Source organism: Eucalyptus grandis, chromosome 7 (genome assembly GCF_016545825.1).
Source record: "Eucalyptus grandis isolate ANBG69807.140 chromosome 7, ASM1654582v1, whole genome shotgun sequence".
NCBI classification, from domain to species: Eukaryota; Viridiplantae; Streptophyta; class Magnoliopsida; order Myrtales; family Myrtaceae; genus Eucalyptus; species Eucalyptus grandis.
The window spans coordinates 939,313-964,795 of NC_052618.1; the positions used below are offsets into that span (position 1 = coordinate 939,313).

The 25,483-nt window shown below is 40.2% G+C and overlaps 2 protein-coding genes across 3 annotated transcripts; one reads left to right on the forward strand and one right to left on the reverse strand.

The window, feature by feature from the left end:
• The first annotated feature begins 83 nt into the window (after positions 1–83).
• Positions 84–13,473, forward strand: LOC104454738 (cullin-associated NEDD8-dissociated protein 1). 2 transcript variants are annotated; one of them, XM_039316689.1, is made up of 29 exons: positions 84–300; positions 705–785; positions 900–1,069; positions 1,315–1,525; positions 2,556–2,721; positions 3,289–3,418; positions 4,172–4,286; positions 4,416–4,573; positions 4,670–4,793; positions 5,011–5,061; positions 5,135–5,217; positions 6,222–6,306; positions 6,378–6,479; positions 6,594–6,692; positions 7,189–7,299; positions 7,373–7,456; positions 7,529–7,669; positions 8,118–8,210; positions 8,312–8,433; positions 8,535–8,697; positions 8,782–9,021; positions 10,447–10,695; positions 10,771–10,947; positions 11,182–11,328; positions 11,533–11,649; positions 11,818–11,986; positions 12,095–12,172; positions 12,254–12,392; positions 12,871–13,473. In XM_039316689.1, the coding sequence occupies exons 2-29, from the start codon at positions 750–752 to the stop codon at positions 12,965–12,967; spliced, it is 3,657 nt and encodes a 1,218-aa protein (XP_039172623.1). In that variant the 5' UTR covers positions 84–300; positions 705–749; the 3' UTR covers positions 12,968–13,473. The 2 variants fall into 2 exon arrangements, with proteins under 2 accessions (XP_039172623.1, XP_039172622.1); XM_039316688.1 differs by having other exon boundaries at positions 715–785.
• Positions 13,474–16,979: 3,506 nt separating this feature from the next.
• Positions 16,980–21,354, reverse strand: LOC104452461 (protein NRT1/ PTR FAMILY 4.3). Its single transcript, XM_010066935.3, has 5 exons — positions 21,025–21,354; positions 20,219–20,436; positions 19,378–19,818; positions 18,770–18,921; positions 16,980–18,168 (listed from the first exon to the last, which is right to left on the reverse strand). Exons 1-5 carry the CDS (start codon positions 21,155–21,157, stop codon positions 17,325–17,327), a joined length of 1,788 nt encoding a protein of 595 aa, XP_010065237.2. The 5' UTR covers positions 21,158–21,354; the 3' UTR covers positions 16,980–17,324.
• Between the last annotated feature and the right edge of the window lie 4,129 nt (positions 21,355–25,483).

Genomic DNA, 25,483 nt, shown 5'->3' on the forward strand with positions numbered 1-25,483 from the left:
GTTTTTATTTTACTTTCCCAAAATTTCATTTTAATTTTTTTTTTCTCCCTCTTTCCTATTCTTGCGCAGGTGAAGAAAGCCTGAGAATAGCAGCAGCAGCAGTAGCTTCTCCTTCTTCCTCCTACTTTCTCTCTCTCTCTCTCACTACTTCACAGTCTCCGATCAGTCAAGCCGCCGGAAGACCGCCGGAGGACCGCGAGAGCAGCCCGCGCGGCAGCGGATCGCCCCCGCACGCGGCGGCGAGCCGGCGAGGAGCCTCCCAGATTCGTGCGCATTCCCAGCCTCGCGAGCGCTCTCACGGTAAGCCGCGGTCCCGTCTCGTTCCGTGTTTTCCGGGGCGCGCGCGCCCGATCGTCCCTCTCCGCTCGGCGCCGCCGTCGATTGAAGGCGCCGGGGGGTTCTGCGGCGGCCGGTGGGGGTTGGCCCGGGCTCGCTGCGGGCGACCGATGAGGATGGGGATTGAGCTAGGGCTTGCGCCGTGGTGCTGGCTCGCGGCGGGGTTGGGGCCGAGTAGTGGTGATACATTGTTGTTTTGCGAGTGCGATGGGGGCGATGAGCGATGAGGGTGGGCTCTGCGGATGGGGGGGAAGGATTGGTTTTTCTGGTTTTGCATAGTGATAGCATGAGTGGGTTATTTTTGTTTTTCTCTTTCCCCCGCTGGTCTTAATCTTTTGCGTGTGTTTTGCGCTTTTTGATGATTTCAGTGTGATTCAGGGGTTGGTGGTTGGTGAGCTTGGTCTTGTGTAAAGATGGCGAATCTACAGATGACGGGCATACTAGAAAAGGTATTGATATGACTGTGCGCGGCTCGAAAGCTGTTTTTTTTTTCTTTTTGTTGGGGGGGGTCACGCCTGGAAGGTGCCGAGGGTGTGGTGTTCTGATGTTGAGCGTGTCTGCAGATGACGGGCAAGGACAAGGATTATAGATACATGGCGACGTCCGATTTGTTGAATGAGTTGAATAAAGAGGGCTTCAAAGCTGACGCTGATCTGGAGATAAAGTTATCTAATATTGTTCTCCAACAGCTTGATGATGCAGCTGGCGATGTTTCTGGATTGGCTGTGAAATGGTTGGCACTCGAACTTTAGTCTGTCCTGGAATGGATTACTCATTTGTGTTTCTTTTTGTGCCGATAGCTTTTCTTTGTGATGTCAAATGTACATTGGTTTCGTGTGTGTGAGCATTTATCTGGGTCAATTTAGCTGAGGAGAGTATAAAAGGCCTGTTGATTATGCATAAGGGTGCTGGCGTCATCTGTTCTATTGCAGTGTGCGCTGGCTCTTTTCTAACACTGAGTATGATCTGTTGATGCAGTCTTGCTCCTTTGGTCAAGAAGGTTAGCGCATTGCGTGTTGTGGATATGACAGATAAACTTTGTGATAAGTTACTAAATGGGAAGGATCAGCATCGTGATGTTGCCAGCATTGCTTTGAAGACTATTATCTCTGAGATTTCTTCATTGTCTCTTGCACGCTCAGTGCTTGTTACTCTCACTCCACAGTTGGTAAAAGGAATTACCGGTCCGGTGAGTTTGTAGAAGTAGTAAAATAAGTCCATTTGCTTGCACAGTCTCATGCTACATCTTGTGATATAACTTTAAGCATGATCTGGGGGATCCACATTCAGTTTTTTGAGGCTAAATACATCAATGCGAACATGCATCCTTAATGAGAAATATGAGCATACATGTGCAATAAGGATGCAAGTGGATGTCAAATGAATGAATGCGCATTTCCATATTGGGCAATTCCTGAAATTTGATGTTGGTGTTGGATGATTTGTATGTGGCATCTCTACTCATTTTTATCTTCAGCACACAAATTTGCAAGTGATAGTGCATGCAAGCTTTTAGGTCAGCCCTTTCCATTGCTATGTATGAGTTAAGTTTGGGTAGAATTTTTCCGGAGATTGACTTATCTAAAGTTTTAAAAGGGTCAACATTAGCAAGTTGTTCATTACATATGGCCATTTGCTATTGGGAATTGTATTTGTAAATGAGATTAGCATTTTCTCAAGATGAATAGAGGGTAGAGAAGACACTTCACTTTGACTTACTACACCAATGTTTCTAGACATGGATCTTTGCGGTCGTAGTTGGCAACTTCAACATTACCACTTATTGAACAACTAATGAACAGTTTTTGGATACTAAATGGACTGCCATAAAGGATGATTCAACCTCAACTGATTTCAGGGGAAAAAAAAACTGCAGTTGGAGCAAATAATCCTAGTTCATTGGCATGCTTTGCCTCCCAATGTGTGTTTTTTTTTTTTTTTCCTTTTTTTCTGTGCAAAGTATTTATTCAAAATGATAAACACTACATTTCTAGGGAGAGGAGGAGTGTTATAGTATTTATATATTAAACCACACTCCATTTGATGGCTTAAGATTTTAGAGCAGTTGATGATGTTTCCCCAGAACTTTACATGTGCTAAACAATGGAAATGACGCATCTTATCTCGATTAAATTGCCACAAACACACTTTCATCGTTTGAATGTGATGTTTCTTCTCTTGTTGCTCATTGTTCTAACTCTGACTCTTTACGATTATAGGGTATGAGCACAGAGATTAAGTGTGAATGCCTTGACATTCTATGTGATGTCCTTCACAAATTTGGTAATTTGATGGCAAATGACCATGAACTTCTCTTGGGTGCCCTGTTAACCCAGTTGACTTCACCTCAAGCTAGTGTGAGAAAAAAGACTGTTTCATGCATAGGTAAGCCACAGTGTTGAATAGTGTTTCAGTCCCTTATTGTTTATATGATGTTAGTGTTTCGTGATGAAGACTTCATTCTCTTTTACATGTTGAACCAAAGTTGCTGCTTTTCGAACAGTAACATGATAGAGTTGTGGCAATTATTGTTCACAAATAAAGCAATCTTGATTAGGGCATTTGACTGGTCCACAAAAATATGAGGCTGATGGAAAGTTTTTGCTTATATTCAGTGCACAAATCTTTAAGAGAGAGTTGGCTCTGGAATATCCCTCCTTATAGTGTATCTGGAGAGTACGTCATCTCAGCATTGTAATTGGCATTTGAGGTCTTGTCATCAGCATCTTATGATGTGCATTATGTTAGTGATGTCAATTAGCTTAGTTGAGCCTGGAGGAGGGACTGTTATGATGGTTTGTCAGCTACAGATGTAAAATAGTCGATAAGCATCTTGGAATACATTTCTCCTTAAAGTCACTGCCATTCTCTAGCTTATTTCACTTAAGGTATTATTTAGTGACCAAGGTCAAGAATGAAATAGATTAAGCGTGAGAACTGCATTGTCTGCAGCATCTCTTGCTTCAAGCCTCTCGGACGATCTGTTAGCAAAGGCAACCGTTGAGGTCATAAGGCATCTGAGAAAGAAGGTCATGAAGTCTGAAATGATCCGAACAAATATTCAAATGATTGGTGCTCTGAGGTTAGTTTTACCTTCTGTTCTTTTCTCATTGATTTATTGCATTGAACAGTATCAGTTTGAGGAAGAACTATGGCTATTTAGGTAGCATTGGTTGTACCTTGGTAACTAGAAGATGATACTTTTCTGCAAAGTTATACTTTGTTTTCAGTAAACTTTTAATAGTTGTAGTTCAATAGTCTAAGTCTATTTCCCGTTGAAATTTCTTGCATCTCCCCTTTCCCCTCTCCTTTTGTGCTGTCTCTACTGCATTGTTTTTCTTGGTAGGATATTGTGGCTTTTTTGCGATTAAGAGCACTAAGGTGTGCCTTCCTTTTACAACTTAGAAGGATAAATTCGGTTGTGTTAGTTACCAGTCTCTGTTTTCTGTTGAAATTAATCCTGATTGTTGCTGTGCTCATTGTCACTTATTTCTAGCTGTTAATTACCCTATTTTGTTTGATGACTTAGGGGAATTAAATAAGTAAATTTTGTTTCGCTGAGTATGCTGTGGATCTGTAAGCTTAAGGAGCATAATCTTTCTAATCTTGTACTTGATTTAAGAGGCATATTGCATTTTTCCTGTTTTCAACATCATTTTGTTATCAGAATAGGGCAAGTCTCAACTCTTAAGAAAAGCTTTAGAAAAATCAAAATGTATGATACGAAGGCACCACCAATATCTTAGGCTTAAATTGAAATTGATCAACTGAATTGCTTATGGTGCTGCCAATCCACTTTTGGTGGAAACTAATATATGAAAATGTTGTAATCTAGCCGTGCTGTTGGCTACCGATTTGGACCCCATCTTGGAGAAACTGTTCCAGTGCTAATCAGTTATTGCACCAGTGCCTCAGAGAATGATGAAGAGCTCCGTGAATACAGCCTGCAGGTATATTTTTTTGTTCTTTATCAAACTCGGATGTCAGGTCACTCTGTCAATAGATCGTTAACACTGTCTTTGGCCGGAGTTGTCTGAATTTCAAACTCTTTTCTTACTGGGTTCAATCTTGTTTTGCAGGCACTAGAAAGCTTTTTGTTGAGGTGCCCCCGAGATATTTCTTCATATTGTGATCAAATCCTCAGTCTTACATTGGAGTATCTTAGCTATGACCCAAATTTTACGGATAACATGGAGGAAGATACTGATGAGGAAAATTTTGAGGAAGAGGAAGACGAGTATGTTAATCTGGCTATTAAGGAGCTAGTGCAATTCTTACTTTTATTTTTTAGATGGAAACTTCATATTGACTTGAGAACTGCATTCTGTTACAGTGATAGTGCAAATGAGTATACAGATGATGAGGATGCCAGCTGGAAAGTTAGAAGAGCTTCGGCTAAATGCTTGGCAGCATTAATTGTTTCTCGCCCTGAAATGCTCTCCAAGCTTTATGTTGAGGTTTGTTTGAACAAGAGTTGCATCTGATCATGTAGAAGTGTACCATGTGCATCTTCATGAGGATCTACTCTGCTTGTCCTGCTTTATTACTTTCCTGTTTGTCAGGCACCTGTCTATATTGCATTTGATTGCTTTAGGACTCTTATATTCGTATTCTACTTTGGATATTTCTGGTTTAAAAGGGAATCCATGATTAATTAATGATATTGTTATGCAGGCTTGTCCTAAGTTGATTGATCGGTTTAAGGAAAGGGAAGAAAATGTTAAAGTGAGTGAGCTTCCGTGAGTACTTCTGTTGTGAGAGCCATTAGCTGTTCAATTCTAATACTTGTACAATGCAGATGGATGTATTTAATGCCTTTATTGAGTTACTTAGGCAAACTGGGAATGTGACAAAAGGGCAGATAGACATTGATGAATCGAGGTAAGTGTTAATTCTTTTGTATTTATAGTCTATTTTTCTCATATTACCATGAAATTGAAGTTACCTAAGGTATTGATAGAAGTTGGTTATATCACATTTGGCTAGGAGAAAAAAACAAGAAGTCATGATGTGAAAGAGTGAGATAACAGGAGAAAACACATAATCATCCACCACCAATATTTCTTTCTATATTGGAAGAATACAGGGGCCTTTTTATTTTTCTCAAGTGTGCATCTGCAGAAATCGAATAGTCTTAGATTCGTTTCTTTTGCTCATATTTGTAGCTACTGTTCTTTGTGAGAAGAGTGATGGATCAAATGTGGAATCTCAGTGTATGTAAAGGAAAAGAATTATGGAACTTTAGTTGTCTAAAATCTGGTATGGTGCTGTAAAATGCTTCAACACACGTAGTAGGAAACCAGTAATCACATAGATATATAACTATTTGAAATTCCAGGCAATCTTTGGATCTGCATACTTTATTTGAGAGGAAGACAAAGTACCTTGTTACCTTTTGGAATGGTTTTCCATCCATTTGGTGTTTCCAACCACAAAGGATCCTTAATTTGGATTGTATGTTATTAATGTGGATGGTTGCGGAGTCGTGTCTTCTACTAAATTCTCACGCACATTGCTCCAAGATGTGATGGAATTTGATTGAGCATCATTGTTACAAAAGAAAGGACGCCCTGTGTGCTCTCTTTTATATCTTTGAAATATTTAACCAGAAATAATTCAACTTGAATGGATGCTTTACCCTGATGGAAGAGCTTCTGAGATAGAAACTTTCTGGATGATTAGTTATCGAGTTGTAGAGTTTCAGGATCAATATTTATGTCAGTGATCATACAATTCGATTTGTATTTTTGTCAGTGATCAATATTTATGTCCTAGAGGTTCAGGAATTACTGTTCTGTCGTTAGGATACCTGGTTGCATTTTCTTGTTTATTTGAGATTCTGAACTTTTAAATTATGGTGCTAATGGTTTGGGTGTGTAATGCAGTCCAAGATGGTTGTTGAAACAAGAAGTAGCAAAAATTGTCAGATCTATTAACAGACAGCTGCGTGAGAAATCAATCAAAACTAAGGTGGTGCAGTCCTCCAGTCTCTTTAGACATTTTTCCTTCCTAGTAAATTTTAATATATGCAATTGTTGCAGGTTGGTGCTTTTGCTGTCTTGAAAGAACTTGTGGTTGTATTGCCAGATTGTCTTGCTGACCACATTGGATCACTTATTCCTGGAATTGAAAAGGCACTAAGTGTATGTACATTGTCATTTTCCAAATGTTTTGTTAGAGGTTTTTTGACTCCATGATGTAAATGATCTACCAGTTATTTCTCTGGCTACTAACCGTCACGTATTTATATGTACCAGGACAAGTCTTCTACATCAAATTTGAAAACTGAGGCTTTGATATTTACAAGATTGGTGTTGACTTCACATTCGCCTTCTGTTTTCCATCCTTACATAAAGGTATAATTCCTACCTTTGCTGTTGTCTGCAAAATTAGGTATTACCAATCAGATTGTTAGGTGCAGAGGGCTTTCTTTTTTTAATGTGTATGCTTTGTTGTCCTTATCAGTCTGATGGCTCTTGCATTGTAAGATGAAAAGCACGTCTTAGCACATGAGCGACAGTATCTGTTGCTATGATATGTTAACTATTTAGAGGTACCACATTCAGTTGCTCATTTAGCATTCACTATTCTCAAGAACGTTTCTGATTGATGTCTTTTTTCGACTTCTTGCTCCTTGAGCATAGTTTGTTGTATTGTTAACTTTGGATGTGCATTTTGTCATCCTCTGATGGGATTTTATCTGCTAAAAAAATACATAATTTTTTTGGAAGAAATTCATGCAAACTGTTGTATACAAACTGTTTATGCTACCTGCTTCCTTAAGAGTTGGGTCTATACGAAATCAGCTGCAGCTGGTGGTGTTTACTCTCTGTTTTTATTATGATGTTTTAGGCGCTTTCCTCCCCTGTTTTATCTGCTGTTGGCGAGAGATATTACAAAGTCACAGCAGAAGCATTACGAGTTTGTGGGGAGCTTGTTCGTGTTGTTCGCCCAAATATTAAGGTGGGGTACACTTGTCTTATGATTTAAGATTTCTTGGTGAAACAGTCTGACTTTGAGTAGTTTCTGCACACAGGTGCATGGTTTCGACTTCAAGCCATATGTTCAGCCTATCTATGATGCCATTATGTCACGCTTGACAAACCAAGATCAGGATCAGGTTTATTCTTGTTCTCATTAAAAGTTTCTCCTCTGCTGCTGTTGCTATTTCTTATGTTTACCCTTTGTTCAGGAAGTGAAGGAGTGTGCCATATCTTGTATGGGACTTGTTGTATCAACATTCGGTGATAATCTTGGACATCAATTACCTGCTTGCCTTCCTGTACTTGTCGATCGGATGGGAAACGAGATCACACGCCTTACGGCTGTGAAGGTTATCTCTATCCTGCTGAATCCGTCACCCACTAATTAGGAGAATAGCACTTAAATTGACTGATATTGAACTTGTACATCATGATACAATTTTGATCGAGCCTCTTTCAAAGACTAATTCTATCTTTCAAATCCTACTTCACTTTATCTGATGAGCTCTATCTACTTCTTATGATTATGGTGGTATCTTAGTTGGATGGAGGTCTTAGGATTTTGTTTAGAATCATAAGGTTATGATTGGGCTCATTACTGGTTACATGTTTGTTTGGATGAAAGACTACATCATGATCAGTTAATAGGACAAAGTTTTCGATCTTAGACAGAAGGCTCTGGACTTTGATGAATGCAGTGTCTGACTCCTCTTTAGACATGCCTATCTCCCCTACCATCCTTTGTGCTTTCTGTGTGTTTTTGCAGAGTTGGTTCCAAATCTAGTGTTTCCCTCGCAGGCTTTTGCTGTAATAGCAACTTCTCCTCTCTGTATTGATCTATCGTGTGTCTTGGAGCATGTCATTTCAGAGCTGACTGCATTTTTGCGGAAGGTATAGCGACTTTATACCATCTAACTATTAATCTATTGTTGACTAAATTGGAAAAAAGCTGGTTCAATGATATCTCTGTTTGCTGTGTGTTTGTTGTGTAGGCTAATCGAGCTTTAAGGCAGGCAACGCTTGGTACATTGAATTCCTTGATTGCTGCCTATGGTGATGAAATTAGTTCATCCACATACGAAACTATAATTGTGGAGCTGTCATCTTTGATAAGGTTTCCTTCTCAAGTTTTATGTCTCTTTGTGCCCACAAACTATATTATATTAGCTTTTATAAATTCCTATTTGGAGCTGATTGTTATTTCTTATATTTCAGTGATTCAGACTTGCATATGGCAGCTCTTGCCTTGGAACTGTGCTGTACTTTAATGGCTGACAAAAGGTCAAGCCAGAATATTGGCGTGGCTGTTACAGATAAAGTTCTTCCTCAAGCATTGACATTAATCAAAAGCTCACTGTTGCAGGGGCTAGCCCTTCTGGTACTTCTTCCTTATGAATTTTGAATTGTATTCATGACTTGGATCTTTCATGTCACTAAGTTGTTGTCTGATTGGATTTTGCAGGCATTGCAAAATTTTTTTGCTAAATTGGTGTATTCTGCTAATACCAGCTTTGATTCTTTGCTTGAATCTCTGCTTGCCAGTGCTAAACCATCACCACAGTCAGGTGGCATTGCAAAGCAAGCATTGTACTCGATCGCACAATGTGTTGCTGTTCTCTGCCTCGCCGCTGGTTATCAGAAATGTTCAGCTACTGTGACAATGCTCACACGAATTCTTAAAGATGATAACAGCACCAATTCTGTAAGTCATTTTTTTTTCTGATCTATATAGTTACTGCTAACCTATCAGAGTATATGACATATAGCGGTAAGGAGGTACCCAGTTTACTTTATAGAAATACGAGTCTTTTGACATTGAAGAAATGTTTCTTTTTTCACTGGAAGAAAATTAGCTGAAATTATCAGAATTTGTTAACCAGGACTCAATTCCAGTTTGATCGTCATTGTTCTTGTAGTTGGTTTATATATGGGACATGATAGCAGAGACTAACTTGATACTTGGGAATAAAGAGGATCGAAGGCATGGGAACGTAAAAGATTTTAAATTGAAAAAATTTAATCTATTGGCATTATCTAACTGAAAATTCTGAAGAAATTAAAAAAAAAAAAAAAAAGTGCCACTGGTTAGTTTTTAGTAATGGAAAAACTCTTGTTGCAATGATTTTGTTTAATTCAATGTTTGTTTCTTTGCTGAGGTTTACTTGGAAGAATGTTCCACCACAATCTTGTAGTTTTCCTTCAATAGTATAGATGGTGATTATTGAAGAATATAAACAAGCATATAATCATTCTGTTAGTATTATGATTATGTGCATACACATTGTGCTGTCCTCGATTTAAAATTTTTGCTTTTACCTCACTTCTGATCCTTCCCCTGATGAATGAAAATCTGAATGGAGATTGGGAAGTGAGAAGTTGCAATGGTGTGTAGTAAGACAATGGCTAAGGTGCTAAAGACATGGAATTGTGTAAGAGTTGACAAAAGCTAGACAAGACTGGTTCAACTGTTTTCTCTCTCTATCACTCTCTCCGTATGTGCACGCTCATGTGGGGAGAGGAGATTCTTCCTCCTGAGCTTTTTTGAAGTTTCGCTACATTTAGTGGACGGTGGTTTGGTAAGATGTCCTGCTTAAGCCATTGAAATTCCATTGGCTGCAAACTTTGTAATGAAATTGCTTTTACCTTACTCAAACTTAAAAATTCTCAACATTTGTGTAAGATGATTTGGTAAGACATTACTTGACATTGTATACATATTGAGATAGAATTAAAAGTACATAGTGGTCCTCGTGGTTCATATAAAGCACTTCAAAACTCAATACATCCTGCATGTGTTCTTTCAACTTGGCAGCAGATTTACTTGAACAAAACTAATCAATGGAGATCAGGAAGTCAAGCAGTGTGCCATTTCTTTAATTGAATTTTTCGTATCAACTATGCTATTATTTTGGACGACTTTTATTTTCTGTTATTAAAAGCGTGAACTTTACAGGAATGTAGCATCTTTTCCATTGAAGTTGTGATTTTCTTTGTAGGGGAGCTATCTTAATTGTGCCATCTTTTTCTGTTTGTCTACCGGTGTGGAGCACATGTTTTTTGATTGATGCTGAAATTCTTGTAGTTTTACATTTTAATTGCATGTTGATAATGTGATGCCATTGTGCAGGCTAAGCAGCACCTTGCATTGCTTTGTTTGGGTGAGATTGGTCGAAGGGAGAATTTGGGTGGGCACATGCATATTGAGAGTATTGTTATAGAGTCCTTCCAGTCTCCTTTTGAAGAAATAAAATCTGCTGCCTCATATGCCCTTGGAAATATTGCTGTTGGGAGTCTACCAAAGTATTTACCATTTATTTTGGATCAGATTGACAATCAACAGAAGAAACAGTATCTTCTTCTTCATTCTTTAAAGGAGGTATGTTATCTTTATTGTGAAATCTTAAGCGGTCAAAGAAGTGGCCTTATTCTTTTACAATGCATTGTATTTCAGGTGATAGTTAGACAGTCCGTCGATAAACATGAGTTTGATGATCCAAGTGTTGATAAAATACTTAAATTGCTGTTCAACCACTGTGAAAGTGAAGAGGAAGGAGTTCGGAATGTTGTTGCAGAATGCCTGGGTAAACTCGCACTAATTGAACCAACAAAGCTTGTCCCTGCCCTGAAGGTATGTGATTACTGATCAATGGATTGGCATGTAATCCAATCTAGGCTTTTGCAATGCTACCTGTTAAAATTATTTAATGAGCTGAGGCTTTTCCATTTCCTGCTCAGACTGAAAAACTTGTACTTTGCATATCCATACAATTTAGTTCTTTATTTTCTGAAATAGTGTGAAAATGAAAGAGAAGTGCTTCAAATAATTTCTATTTGACTCAACATTTTTCTTTCTTCTTTGTAGGTGCGTGCAAGTAGTGCAGCCGGGTTTACAAGAGCTACTATTGTCACTGCTGTAAAATATTCTATGGTAGAGAGGCCAGAGAAGATAGATGAGATTATTTATCCGGAGATCTCAACTTTTCTGATGCTTATTAAGGATCGGGACCGGGTATGTCTGTCTTCTTTCTTCTCTTAGACAAAGAGCACTACTTTGAAAGTTTATCACTGGATTCTCTGAGGTTTTTCTTGTGATCTGGGATGAACTTATACTGGTTAACCTTTTTTACCCTGTTTATGGAGTGTTTTTTTCTTCTTCTTTTTTCCTTTTATGCTGAAAACCTGTCTGTCTTGATTTTTTTTTTTTTTTTTGAAGCATGTTCGACGTGCGGCTGTTTTGGCCTTAAGTACAGCTGCTCATAATAAGCCTAACCTTATCAAGGGTTTACTGCAAGAACTTTTGCCGCTTCTTTATGATCAGACAATTGTTAAGGTACTGGCTTTGGCGTGTTATATTATCAAAATATATCAATGAGCCTTATATAACTGGTTTTATGGTCTCTCTCTCTCTCTCTCTCTCTCTCTCTTTCCTTTTTCAGTTATAGTTGTTAATCAATCACTTATTGTGTTTTCGGCTTATGTATGTCTGGAATTTCTGCAGCAAGAATTGATTAGAACAGTTGATCTTGGTCCTTTCAAGCATGTTGTTGATGATGGCCTTGAGTTACGAAAAGCAGCTTTTGAATGTGTGGATACATTATTGGACAGCTGCCTTGATCAAGTCAATCCCTCATCCTTTATTGTTCCTTACCTCAGATCTGGTTTGGACGGTGAGCTGTCTCATCCTGTGCAAGAGCTGATGTGCATGCACAGATTACTTCCGATGTTCATAGTTTACTGCACTTGCTCAATGATTTGTTTGTGTTTGGTCTTTCCAGATCACTATGATGTCAAGATGCCTTGTCATCTTATCCTCTCAAAACTTGCAGAGAAGTGTGCTGCTGCTGTCTTGGCAGGTGGGTGTGTTGTACTTTGACTGGGTTTGGACATGCTGACATTTACTTGTCTGATGTAATTTTCTTGTGTAACCATTTCAGTGTTAGACAACTTAGTGGACCCTCTTCTGAAGACCATCAATTTTAAACCAAAGCAGGATGCTGTCAAGCAAGAAGTAGATCGTAATGAGGACATGATTCGAAGTGCTCTCCGAGCAATTGCATCCTTAAATCGGATAAGGTATGTTACTACTTAAGTATTCTAGTTTGAATACAAAATTACTGTTTCATGGGATAGCATTTTCTAGTGGAAAAAGATGATGGTTTGTGGGAGAAGAGAGTTCCATTATGAGCACTGAATCATGAGTGGGATTGTTGAATCGTGAGCCACATTGCAATCACGCATGATCCCACAATCCGAATTGTGATCCCACCTTGGCCTTAACTGCCAGCGACTTTGATGGCGATGCAGATTGTTAGATAATTCCTTGATTGTAGGACCTACTGGATTGTGATCTTAACAACCATCGTAAACATATTGCTCATAAATGCTTAAGAATAATTTGTTTGGATTGTTGTAATATTGATGTGTTGCGTTTTTGATTGGTGACTCTTGGTGTATTTCGTATTTTGAGATGAATAATATGCAAACTGCCCCCTTCCTGCATGATTCTTCGTTCAGATTTTATAGTTCTCATTCTCATTTATGTTATTCGCAGTGGAGGAGATTGCAGTGTCAAGTTCAAGAATCTCATGAGTGATATGTCAAAATCCCAAGCATTGTGGGAAATGTACCAATCCATTCGTAATGAGTGATGAAAGTGTTAAACCCTTGCTGTTTGGGTGTTGGTCTTGATGGCATGCCAGAGGATGAACAATCTGCCTTTGTCCATGAAGTATGAATTACCAACAATCAAATGAAAGGATTGGAAATCTTAGTAGCCCCTTTCTCCCGAAGGAATGCGTATATGCATGGACATATCAAAACACCGAGAGACCACAACATGTCCGGTTGGTTTGAAGCTTTGTCCATTTTCCTTCGACTTTCTTGGAGACTGGCTTTTACTAAATGTATAGTTGACCGCTGGATGGGGCTGCTTAAAATCAGGACTGTGATCCTATGACAATTTTTCATTTCTGGCCTGCAGTAGCTTGTATTACTGCCTTCTGAGTAAATTTTTTTGCACATTGAGCTTGGTCCCGATACGCAGCTAGTGTTGGCTACAAATTGACTTGTACCGGTTGGCTTGTGACGTCACAATGTAACCTGAATATAGTGAAATTTCTTCTGTTGTTAGGGTCTTGCCTTCTTTTTTTGGCCACATTGTTGGAACTGCTTTTTCTCTTCAGTATTTCCATTAGCTTGTTCAGAGAAAAGCAGCGAGTGCTTTGAGATGGCCAAACTTTTCATATATTTATTTTTGGTGTTGATCTGCGTGTGGAGGATGAGATGATGATCGGTAGCATAGGTGGCAGAGGGAGTGATTGGTAGTTGCTGGTGGCGGTTCACTGGCAAAGACGGGTGATGATTGGCCATGGGAGAGGCTGCAATTGTTCGATAGTTGTCTTGGTGGCCTGCGCACTGGATGACCTTATCGTATGATCTGTAATGATATACACGACCTGCCCTGCCCTTGTTCCTTAGACTGATTTTGGTGACTGTTCCATCGAGACTTGGAAACACATTCTGTACATTTGAAGAACTGCATACCTTTGCCCTTTAAAAAAAAAAAAAAACGCATTGCTCATCACTCCATTATTTTATCAAGCATGACTTGGGTTTAGGGCACATCTGCAATTACTTTATCATACACTCCATTGGTGAAGGTTGATCAAAAGGTTGATTTGTTCCTCATCTTTTTTGGGAATTTGGTGGTGTCGAAAACCTTTACAATCGAAGTAGCAATTTTGAATGGATTTATGATTATTGGTGAAGAATTAGGATCTTATCCTCGTTGTCATGAGTGGAACCGTCTTCGAATTTCAAAATGAAGGAGTAGTAGGAAGCAGATGATGTACTTGGAGTTGAGATGTGTGGGGATCTCTAATTTGGTTGCTCCATTATAATGAGCACCACATGTGGTGTTCCTCTTAGATTGACTGTTCCCTTTAGCATTTGCATGTAAGAAGTTTGTCTTGTGAATTATCATGATGTCTTTTTGAGGTCGTTTCAGTTATCATCTTGTCCTCCTCTGGTGGAATTCCATCGCTTCGGGCTGTGAATGATGCTATTATTGAGCATATGACAGCAAGATCGTAGCTTCCCTTTATCTCAATAAGAAATTTGGATATTGCAGGTGAATCATGGTAAATTTCTAGTGATCCACTTCGTGCACCAGATACTTGAATTTATATCCGACAAAGTAAAACAATTTCTATCATGATGACGGATCTGTTTTCTGTACCGCCAGTGGGAATCATACACTCATGTTTTCCGAAACTATAGAGAGAGAAAGAAGTTCCACAATCGAATTGCCAATGAAAAATAATGTAATGAGATAAAACTTGACAACTAAATGCTTTAGCTTGTATTGAAAAGCTAGTTTCTTCTAAGCCTAATTCATTGAAATTCCGTCCAATGGAATAGAAGCATTTTAAATTACTCAAATAATAGATGGGAATGCTGCGAACAGAGCCATTATGAAATCCATTGGATGAGTAATTACCCATCCAAGAGCTACCTTACCATATTTTGAATTTAATGGTTTCAACGAATTCCCTGTAATACATCTTGGTCCAAATCCAGAACCACCATCAACGGTTTGCATAGTGCAAAGTACTATATTATGTATTGATTGTATTTTGTAGACGTCTTCTCTACGTCTATAAATGCATATATTAATAATTTCATTTTACTATTTCCTAGGTATAATCACATAATGTCACAAAAACAATCATCTAATAAGTGAAGTAATACACATATTTTGATTCGCTCTAGATGAGTAAATTATACCCTTATGCGTTGATTGACTTTGTGGCGAGAGAGTAGATCAACAACGTGTCTGATTGAGACACTCACCGCATACAAATCCAACTCCTTATTTCATGAAGTTGAAACAGTCTCGTGTGCTTTTGAGGTCACCCATCCCAACTTCGCTTGCACGTTACATAATTAGAGAGATTAGTCAGAGCATTTCACAAGCCCGGAGTTCACTCGCACGAAGAGGGCTCGGAAGCGTCTAAAGCAAAATGAGTTCGAACGGAAACTTGGGTAGGAGACTTAGCATCTTCTCTCAGTCCCAATGAGTGAAGTTTGACAACAGAGATGGAGATGCCCTTGCTTTATCCAACAAAGATATGATGGACTGGAGAGCCAATGAGAGAGATGGAGAGAGCATAGGCCGAACTCCAACACCAGGACATGTTTCAGACATGTCTGCTCCGTTTAAAAGAACCCCATGATGCCCAAAACCAAAGCCACGAGAAAATGGGAAGCATCTCTACTCCACTTTTGAAAAGAGAGCCCCTCCTCCCTCTCTCTCTCTCTCTCTGAATTACCTTTTCTTTTTGGCTTTTGGACAGTACTGAGAAAGTCTGGCTGGTGTTCCATGTACGTGCATCCCATCACATCGTAGTAGTTAGAGCGCTTCATTCTATCCAAAGGGCCGAGAGAGAAGTGACCCCTACACAAACGTGTAAGAGAGCACTACACGCCCACTCATCCAGAAAAGAAAAAGAAAAGAAAAGGTCGCCCAGAATCCACGAGATCATTACAAGCACAACAGTGTATTTGCACAGCATGGAGACTGAACAAGTTCATTGAAGGCCCCCTCTTATCCGTCACATTGCAACAGTAGTTCCAAAAGTGAATGCCACTATTGACAAGGGCACATCTTCTTTTGCTTTGCGTGTATGCTATGTCCCTCGTTTAGTTAATTTAGCTTTTGAAAAGTTCAAGTTCACACAAAACTTTGGTGGTGGATGGAGTTCGATGTCTTAGGCCACATTCGATGTGCCAAAGAATGACTCGTCCAGAATTGGCGACTTTTGTTGGCCCCGTTCGGTTCCATGACAAGGAATCCTCATATAGATTCTAATTTCAATCTTTTCAATTATTCGGGCTGCGAAAAATTGCTCTTCAAAATACTTCTCATTAGCAACAACGAACATCGACGGCCCACCGGCAGCCAACAGCCAAGTTGCTAGCAATCGGCAATGTGGTGGAATTGAATTTTGGATACTTCTGTGGTTTTAAAAAATTGTAAAATGGCATCCAAATCCTAGCTGTAGCTAGATAATCCTATTCGGCATTTTTTTTTATTAGGAATTTCATTCCATGTGGAGTCCAAATCTGCACCCTGATTGCTCTAAACATAAAAATAATAATAATGGCAAGTGGAATCCCATTTCTCATTTCTTAAGGAATCTCATTTCACATTTGAACCAAACGAGGCATTACTTCTCTTTCTAGCTCAATCATTCCGAGGTTAAACGTTAACACCCCTCTCTTTCATATTATGTCAAGCTTTTCACCAAAGCTTATAGTAGGTGTCTCGGTGGTATTCTCAACCAATCATCGACGTGGGAGCATATGAGGAAGGCGATGGATCATCTAACGTTAGAATTTCCTTAATCTCGTCGCGGTTACGGTTGCGGCTTCCTAAATCTTTGTTTGACAATTCTCCCCGACGTGATATTACATGAAACTCGTGAAAAATATCAAGAGACCCATCAGATTCAACGGATCAGAGAATGAAACCAGCACTTGCATCCAGTTCACTCGATACTTTGTGGAAATGATAAACGATGGAAACAATAACTTAGCGCCATTCCGATGTTCTGCCGAAAGATTTTGCATCAAATTGGTACTAGGGCACAATGCTTAACATTTATAAGGATTCAATATTCGCTTATTATATTCTATGCACAAAGAAAAGATCTCACAGAAGGTCTAAAAAGCACAGTTCTTTAAAAGCTTCTTGAACTCATGTGAATCCCTCATATATTAGTGAGGAGTAGGTGCAAAACAGAAGCAAATTGCATCCATATATCATTCTTATCTTATGCACTACTGCTACAACTCTTTCTCTAAGAGCCTTAAGGAAGCATTCATATCTGGGGGCGCCAAAAGCTTCCATGGCTCTTTTGATTCTTCTAGGCCAAGTGTATATATTTATTTATGAGCAATATAATTAACGATTCAAATTAACTAATCCCCATGATATCATGCATTCTAAGGTATGTCATGATTAACTTTAGGCTGCAACGGCGCCAACGAGGAAGCCGGGCCACGAGAGACCCACCGAGACCAGAAGAGATAGTTGAGGAAGTTGAGGAAGCTCAGGATCGCTAATAACCAATAAAAGAGGTCGAGCCGGTCATTGTTCAAGTCATTCTGGCCGAGCCAACCGCCATTACCGTTCGACGCCGTGACCTTGTTCACCAGGGACACCAACAAGGAGCTGAAATAGAACCCGAATGAGTACGAGCAGTACGTAATCGCCGTCAAGAACGCTTGCAATCCATTTGACGACTGCTTGTAGAAGAACTCGATGAGCCCGACGGCAGTGAGCATCTCGGAGAGCCCGAAGATCAAGAACTGCGGTGTGAGCCAGAAGATGGAAATGATCTTGCCATTGCCGACCGCCTCGTCCCTCCGCTTGCGCTCCATGAGGGCGGCGGCAATCATGGAGAAGGTGGCCAGGAAGAGGCCGAAGCCGATGCGCTGGAGGGGCGAGATCCCAGAGTCACGGCCAGTGAACCGGCGTGCAAAGGGGACGAAGAGGGTGTCGTAGAGCGGGACGACGAAGATGAGCATGAGGTAAGGGATGGCCTGGAGGGAGGCGGGAGGGATGTGGAAGGAGCGGGTGAGGTGGTTGTTCATGGAGGAGCCTTGCTGGACCGAGAAGGTCTGGAGCTGAGCCAAGATGGTGTTGAAGATGATGGTGCATGCAAATACAGGGATGATGGAGAGGAGGATCTTCACTTGCTCCACTTGGCTCACTGTGCACAGCCTCCATGGGCTCTCCCTGCTCTTCCCCTCCTCTTGGGTCTTGATGCATGCTTTGTCCAAGAACCTGCCATCCAGTTCAACCACAAGCCTCAGAGAACAGATCTAATCTTTGATGACGATATAATGTTGAAATCTCTTGATGTGTGGAATCAATGGATAATTTTTGTTGGAAGGTTGTTTTAGGAAGCTGATGTTCTTGTTCTTTCGATGTTTTTTAGAATTGACATAACCTTTGGGATAATGTAAGCGATCTAAGGGAATCAACTGTTCGAAACATGAGCATATAAGACAAAGCACTAAATTTTATTCTAATTCTGCTGAAGATGAAATTATTTATCACATGAATAGTTGTGGTAATACGAACTACCAAAACTTGTAATAAAGAAAACGTCGACCCTAATTTAAGACCCTTATCCAAATAGAAACTATCTCTCGGTCAAAGAGAGAAGAAACAAACCGTCATCGTTACAAATAACCGATTAGATAAATGAAAATATACACATCTTATTAAAGAGGATGGAACTATATGTATCAGTTCATCGTATCCGTTAGATTGTATGAATCTCAAGTGGGGCTCGAATGATTTGACAGTCGGTGAGATCCATGGAAAAGGAATCGACAAAGAAAAGGAGTAAAAAGTGCAATACGGACAGGAGGAAATATACCTGAACCTTTCGGTGCGAAAAAGGTGACCACCATGAGGCGATGAGGATGAGCCGTCGTTGTTGCTATCATTCACACTGTTCTGGCTTCCGTGAAGCAGCTGCGGATTCGACGGCAGCACCTGATTCCTCTTCGCTATAGCAGCCACTATTACCTGTATGAAACAAAGTACATCCTATTCATCAACACCTCTTCAAGAACTTAGACGACGCTAATGACTAGATTATCTTTGCAGATATGAAGACAAAACAGACGAATTTTCTAGCGTTCGGTATATAATAAAGATGGTCCGATAGTTGACCATGAGTCATCCTCTTCGACGGAGCTATTTTGGTTCATGATTCATGTGATCCGACATTAAACAAATGCACGAGTTGCATATCGTTCATATACAAAACACCAGATGTCGAGCCTTTTTCTGGCCGACGGAAGCAAACGGATTAGCACACGTAGCCCATGAAATCAAACAGCTCGTTTCACACTAGAAAACCATATAGAAAAGAGCTTCCCCGTTTGACTAGTGGACGTTTTTATATGCTAATATAGGTCATAATCAAGAGATTCTCATTATATTTGAGGAAAAATAAATGGTGTTGAAAAAAACTCTTACTTGGGCAAGAGGAGTGAGGATGCTTCCTTGGGGCCTCTTGTTTCTGTAGTAAAGAGTGCCAGAGACCAAGCTGATCAACCCCATGGCCATGACAGCCGCAGACACACCGAACCCAACGTCCATGCCCGAGTGAGTCTGTACCCACACGAGCACGGTCAGGGCCACGAGCTCCCCAACCGAGAACGCGAAGTAGGCTGCATTGAAGTACGAGGACAGCTTCTTGGACTGGCTGGGGTCGTCCCTCTTGAACTGGTCTGCGCCGTGGGCGATCATGTTGGGCTTCACGCACCCGCTTCCTAGCGCGACTAGATAGAGGGCTACAAAGAAGATGAACGCTTTGAAGCCCTTCGCTTCAACGCAGTCAGAAGGGCTATGGATCATGTCGCATTTTGGTGGCTTGAGTTGTGGCAGATGTGCTTGGACCGACAACAATATGAAACCCTGCAAATGATCATTTTTTGGGGGGATTAGCAAATAATTATGCTCATTAAACAAGTGCTAAACCAATCACCCTTTCTCAGGTGATGCAGATTTTTTTATTTGGCGAATCATGATGCAGCAGACAGAGACTATACTGAACATGTGTATCCGCAAGTGACCAAGCAAGATTAGAAGGTGGCCATAAAAAACAGAATCAAAACATAAAGTCTTGAAAGAAAAAGAAACCAATAATGAAGTTTGAGAGATAGAGACAAAAAGAGTGGACACATTCGAAATGTTTGAATATACTGTGCATATATGATGATGTACATAACTTTCAAGACCTCTTCTTGATATCTCAATATCACTAGATACCAGTATACGAAATGCACAGCGACTGGATTCATCAGCAAATGCTTACAGAGAGCTCGACGAAGCCGAAGATGAGCATGGTCCAAAAGCTGCCGAGGTAGGAGTCGGAGAGGTAGCCACCCAGGAGGGCGAGGATGAAGATGGTGCCAACGAAGTTGGTGACGATGTTGGCCGATTTAGACAGTGAGTAGTGCATCTCGTTGATCACGTAGGTTATCAGGTTGTTCCCGACCGCTGCTATTGCCATTATCTCAAACGTTTGTAGTCCTGTTCATGCGTACATGTTACGATATTAGTATCTCTTTATGTATCAGTATACTGCACTGCATCAGATATACAGAAACAAATGATCAAATAAAAGAAAAAGGGAAAAGTTCATCAATATCCTTTCTATCATTATTGCTCTTGTTGTCATCAAGGTGAACCTATGGAGTATGGTGGATGCATAGGAGTGAGGCCAGATATTACCCTAAAAGAAGAACCAAAAGCAGAAACACACTGATGGCTAGCTATACGCTATAACCACTGAAATGGATTCATGGCAAGAGAAGAAAGCGATCTCAAAAGGGTGTGTGATGGAGACGGAAAACCAATCGAACACAAAAACAGGCGTGACATTACTAATTTTTACATGTAAGTATCAAAGGATGTACAAACTATTGTTTGTACTATATCAAAACTAAAAAGTGAATATGATCTGCAATTTTCCTATCCTCATCGAGAGGTACTTACGATAGTATCTCTCCGAAGATGCACCAGAATAATCTGGATAAAGTTCGAAGATATACACGCACACATGCACGCGCACATGAGAGAGAGAGAGAGAGAGAGAGAGAGAGAGAGAGAGATACAGACCAAGGACGAAGGTTGCGGCTCTCATGCCGCCATGCTTGCGAGGATTGGAAGGCCTGCCTCTCCAATCAAAAGTGGTTTCTTCGATCATATTATTCAGTTCACCGTCCTTGTACTCACTTCTCCTGCCCTCCATTTCCCTCTCTAATTTGCTTTGCTTCTCGCTGATTGCTCACAATTTTCTGATCTTTTATGAGCTTGGATTGTACCAATTATGTTTCAGTATGAGAGAGAGAGAGAGAGAGAGAGGGGCTTTAGTGTTGGGGAGCCTGAGGAGGGGGGGCCTCTTCAGAAGGTGGTGGTTGCATATACTCTATGCTGGAGATGAAGGCAAGTGGAGGTGTGTGGGTGCTCCATTTATAGAGTATAGAACTCCAAGAGGTCCCCCCAAAAGAAGATTCTCTGCTCATGTTAGGGATATTTCCTGGAGTTATTTACGATGGTTCCTCTGAATTTTCCTATATATTTGATTATAGATACCTGATTTGTTTTCTTAGATCATTATATAAGAAAACCCGGTTCTAAACATGACCTTAAAAGGCTTTAATATCCTGGAATCAGACAGGATAAAAGGAGGGGTTCCCCCTCGATAAAAATGGAACCCCCACGGGGCCCGGCCACAAGGGAAACCCTTTTACGGGGTTTCCCAGGGTAACCTCGCCTGAATCCCCCTATAAATAAGTTTATGTTCTTCATTATGATATATTGAATTATATAAAAAAAAAAATTCTCCAATACAATATACATGAAAATAAGCAAAAATTTCTCAGATTTATTTTCAGCAGCTTCATTCTTATCTTGATATCAAAGCCTCCTTTTCTAAGGCATTTCTAGTGCACTGAACGCACTTCACACCTGCACTCGATGAACCCCTTAGCAAAATAAATCCATCCCATCACTCAACAATGTTCATTTGAGTGCCTCATTCGCGTTTAACCAACCGCCACAGTAGTCACATAATGATGTCGACAATGCAGTCGTCAAGTCGAGCTTTTCTTTTTCTCTCAACAAAGCGTGGCTTATTTTGCTTGCTATAGCCATGCTAGCTGTATCAACCACATTTGATTAGTTACTATTCCGGCAACAAAGTCGACAACAAAGGACGCATGATGTTCTACTCCAACTGCAAAGGTGACTGCAAAGAACACACGTTGTTGGCATCCAATTCTTGACTTTTCACTTCTCATTTCGAGAAACCAATACCACCATCAAACTCGCTGCCCTTAGACTAACTAGATCTAGAAATTTCATCACGAACAAATGCCGAATGCCACCTAGTTTGCCATGTCTCAACCATTGCACATTGTTCAGACTTGTATTCGAACTCAGTTATATCTTTTATGCACTCTGAGTTTAAGGAATGTTAGTGATATTTTCAAGAAATATTTAAGATATTTCCTTTAATTTTTCATATATCTTTTAATTATGTAAATTTGATTTGATTTTCTTAAATAGTCATTTAATTAAGTGTATAAATAAGCGCAATTATTTTTTTGCACCTATAAATTGAAGTATACAAAAATTTCTCAATATATTTTCCGCATTATTCATAATTATTTAGATGAACATTTCCTCCATCCCCCACACGGGCCCCAGCAACGTGGTTAACAAACTACCTAGTGGACATCACCCTCGCCTCCCCTAAAAACCTTTTACGTCCTCTTGAAATTAATTTAGTCAATACCAGCAAACCAATTTTAGCAAAAGTACAATGCCTAATATACGGGTGTAGAAAATAGATCTATTATAGAATGTGGTAGACGACAACCGACGGCCTCGCCGGATGGTGAGGTTTTCCCATCCTCATTTCCGGCACTACGCCCCATGGGATGACGCATTAGTGGATGGTACCACTTTCAAGCCCACCTTCGAGTGCCGAGTTCAAACCCATCCTCACATAATCACTTCAAATTTTACTGAGTACTATGGTGGAAAAGCTGTTCCATTTTAGCAGGTAGATTACCTGTCGCAATCAGTGCTAGCAAGGATGACGGCAGGTCCTTCCCTTGATCAGTTCTACAGACCTTTCGATTCCCGCCGCTCACTTTCTGCTAACAGTAACATCTCCGACGAGTCTAGAATTAGTGACGTGAAAATCCTCTAGAGAATATCCTCCAATCAATTCTCCATCCTACTAGAAAAGATCCAATATGTGATGTCCGTGTATCACGTATGGTCGCCCGTCTCGTCAAGTGGCTTTATTATAAACCAAAGTTTCAAGATCCATCGATTGGATGAGTGGGGCTACACTTGTATGCTATTCACATGGAGGACTTTCTCCATCTCAGTACAAACCCTCCAAGGGAAAGACAAGGTGGTTGTGTTTTCTTGGCTGTGTTTTTCTTCTGCTGAAAAAAGAAAATTTGGACCATCCGCTTGGGCGGAGCGACGTGGAATCGGGTCGCATTGATTGGATGGAGTCCCTGGACGTGTTGCGTAAGGTTGAGTCTTGCTTTGTGGTCCAACATGCGCCTGTTATCTTCCCTCGTTTTTCTTGTGGAATAACAATAATGTGCTAAATTCTAAAAGAAACTACTAAACTAGTCGTTCTCTGATCCAATGGGGAATCAATCAATGATGCGCTCCATCAGCACCTCCTGATTTTTCTAATTGTTTTTGACGTACGTGCTTGAAATTTTTGCCGTCAAGAGTTGGAAACAAATTCCAATTCTATGGGTATCGGCCGAAATGTATGACATTTCGGAGAAAGATTATCCTATTCAACATGCGCAGAAAGGCGTGTGATTTTGCAGTCAAATTAAACTAATACTATTGCACAGATAAGTCAACTGAACCCAAAACTTCGTAGAGCGTGCACTGAAGAAGCTGCCCATTAAGTTTTCCAAGTCAGGGTATCAGTCAAATCAAGCGCACTTTACGGAATACAACCTAATATGCTTTAGCAAATGATACATTTTCAATGGTTGAGATGCATTTCGCTTCTTAACCTTCCCTTCCATCTTTTGCCCCTTCATTATTTCGCCCGCCGCACGCCCTTGCCAACGTGGCTCTAGTTGCTGCCCATCACCAACGTGTCTCGTCGGCGGGTGCTTGAAGAGATGAGGACGAGCAAGGGGAGCTGCCATATATGGCCGTGGTGGCCGTGGTGGCCGTGGTCACGTCGGTGGTGGCTTCGATGTGATAGTGGGACCGAGGGTGATTAATGGTGGAGGAGCTGTTAGACAGTGATGAAGAGAGAGAGAGAGAGAGAGAGAGAGAGGGGAGAGAAAAAGGTGAAAGGCTTGGCTAGGGTTAGGGTGACAGTCATTTTTCGGTACAAATGAACAGGTGTTTTGGAAAAGTCGAGGTTGCTTTTCGTAAAGTGAGTTAAACGAGCCCTCAGATTTTTGGGTAGCAAGGCACGTGAATCACTTGGAGAGGTAAAATTTACATTAAAAGTATAAATTAAGAAGATTTGAATCTTTCTTGAAATGTCTAAATTATTTTTTTCTTCCTTTTCTCATGTAGAATTACCGTATGTTGATTCATGGCCCACAAAGAAAAATAGGAGAATATACTTGTGTACGGAATAAAATAGGACATTTTCTAAATTTAGAGGATAAAATTACATCTTAAGTCAAAATCCCTTCCGAAAGATTGAACCCACATCACCAACTAGTGAAGTGTTCCAATTGACCTACATTACTCATTTGACTTGACTTACCAAAATATGCCCTTACTTCTAGTTCTACAGCCACCTACCTACCAAACGCTCCCTCCCTCACTTCCTACTTCTTGGGTCTGTTTGGCAAGTCTTGGCCAACAGCTCTTCGAGGCCTTAAAGGTTATTGGACATATGCAGGTGGCATTTACCACATTTTTCGAGTAGCTTTTTATAGATGCAATTGCATTTCTGAAGTTGGTCCACAAGAGTTTTGGGATATGAGTATTTCCAAAATAATACGTTGTTTTCTATTGAAATGTAATAGCATCTATGAAAAAAGCTCTTTGAAATATTATGGAGTTGCTTTCACCTCGTGTGATGGTACCAGTGGCCTAGATCTTACTATCGGTGTCCAACAAAAGATTTTGGGTTCTTTTTCCCAAATGCAATTTGTTCCAAACAACATCTAAACCAAAAGTCGCTTGCTAATGTACTTTTAGATTATATTATACCAAACAATATTTACATTTTGAAAGAACTTTTTATTCTAAAGTCTTTTGCATTTTCCAGAAATTATCCTAAAAACTCAGCCAAACATTACATTCGCTGTGTGTGACTGCCATGCTTGGCTATTGACCTCACAATTCACACCTCATTTTGCTCAGTCACCATCAAGCTCCAATCCTTATCAATTAGTGCTTTGTGTTGGTGGACACATTCCTCAAGCGGCTCCAATCTTGACCGTATTAAATAAGAGAAACGAGAGTATACGTACATGAACACATAGGCCACCATTGTAACACAGAACAAGTTCGATGCTTCATTGAAAGTACACTACAAAACAAAACAAAAAATTAG

What these genes read in the sequence shown, in the direction of transcription:
- LOC104454738 (XM_039316689.1), top strand. Translation starts at nt 750, where the DNA reads ATGGCGAATCTACAGATGACGGGCATACTAGAAAAG. An exon ending in TTTTCCATCCTTACATAAAG is followed by an intron (nt 6,693 to 7,188) that starts GTATAATTCCTA and finishes ATGATGTTTTAG; the next exon opens with GCGCTTTCCTCCCCTGTTTT. An exon ending in TGCAGGGGCTAGCCCTTCTG is followed by an intron (nt 8,698 to 8,781) that starts GTACTTCTTCCT and finishes TGGATTTTGCAG; the next exon opens with GCATTGCAAAATTTTTTTGC.
- LOC104452461 (XM_010066935.3), bottom strand. Translation starts at nt 21,157, where the DNA reads ATGGAGGGCAGGAGAAGTGAGTACAAGGACGGTGAACTGAATAATATG. An exon ending in TCGGCTTCGTCGAGCTCTCT is followed by an intron (nt 19,819 to 20,218) that starts GTAAGCATTTGC and finishes GATCATTTGCAG; the next exon opens with GGTTTCATATTGTTGTCGGT. An exon ending in TCCTCACTCCTCTTGCCCAA is followed by an intron (nt 18,922 to 19,377) that starts GTAAGAGTTTTT and finishes TGTTTCATACAG; the next exon opens with GTAATAGTGGCTGCTATAGC.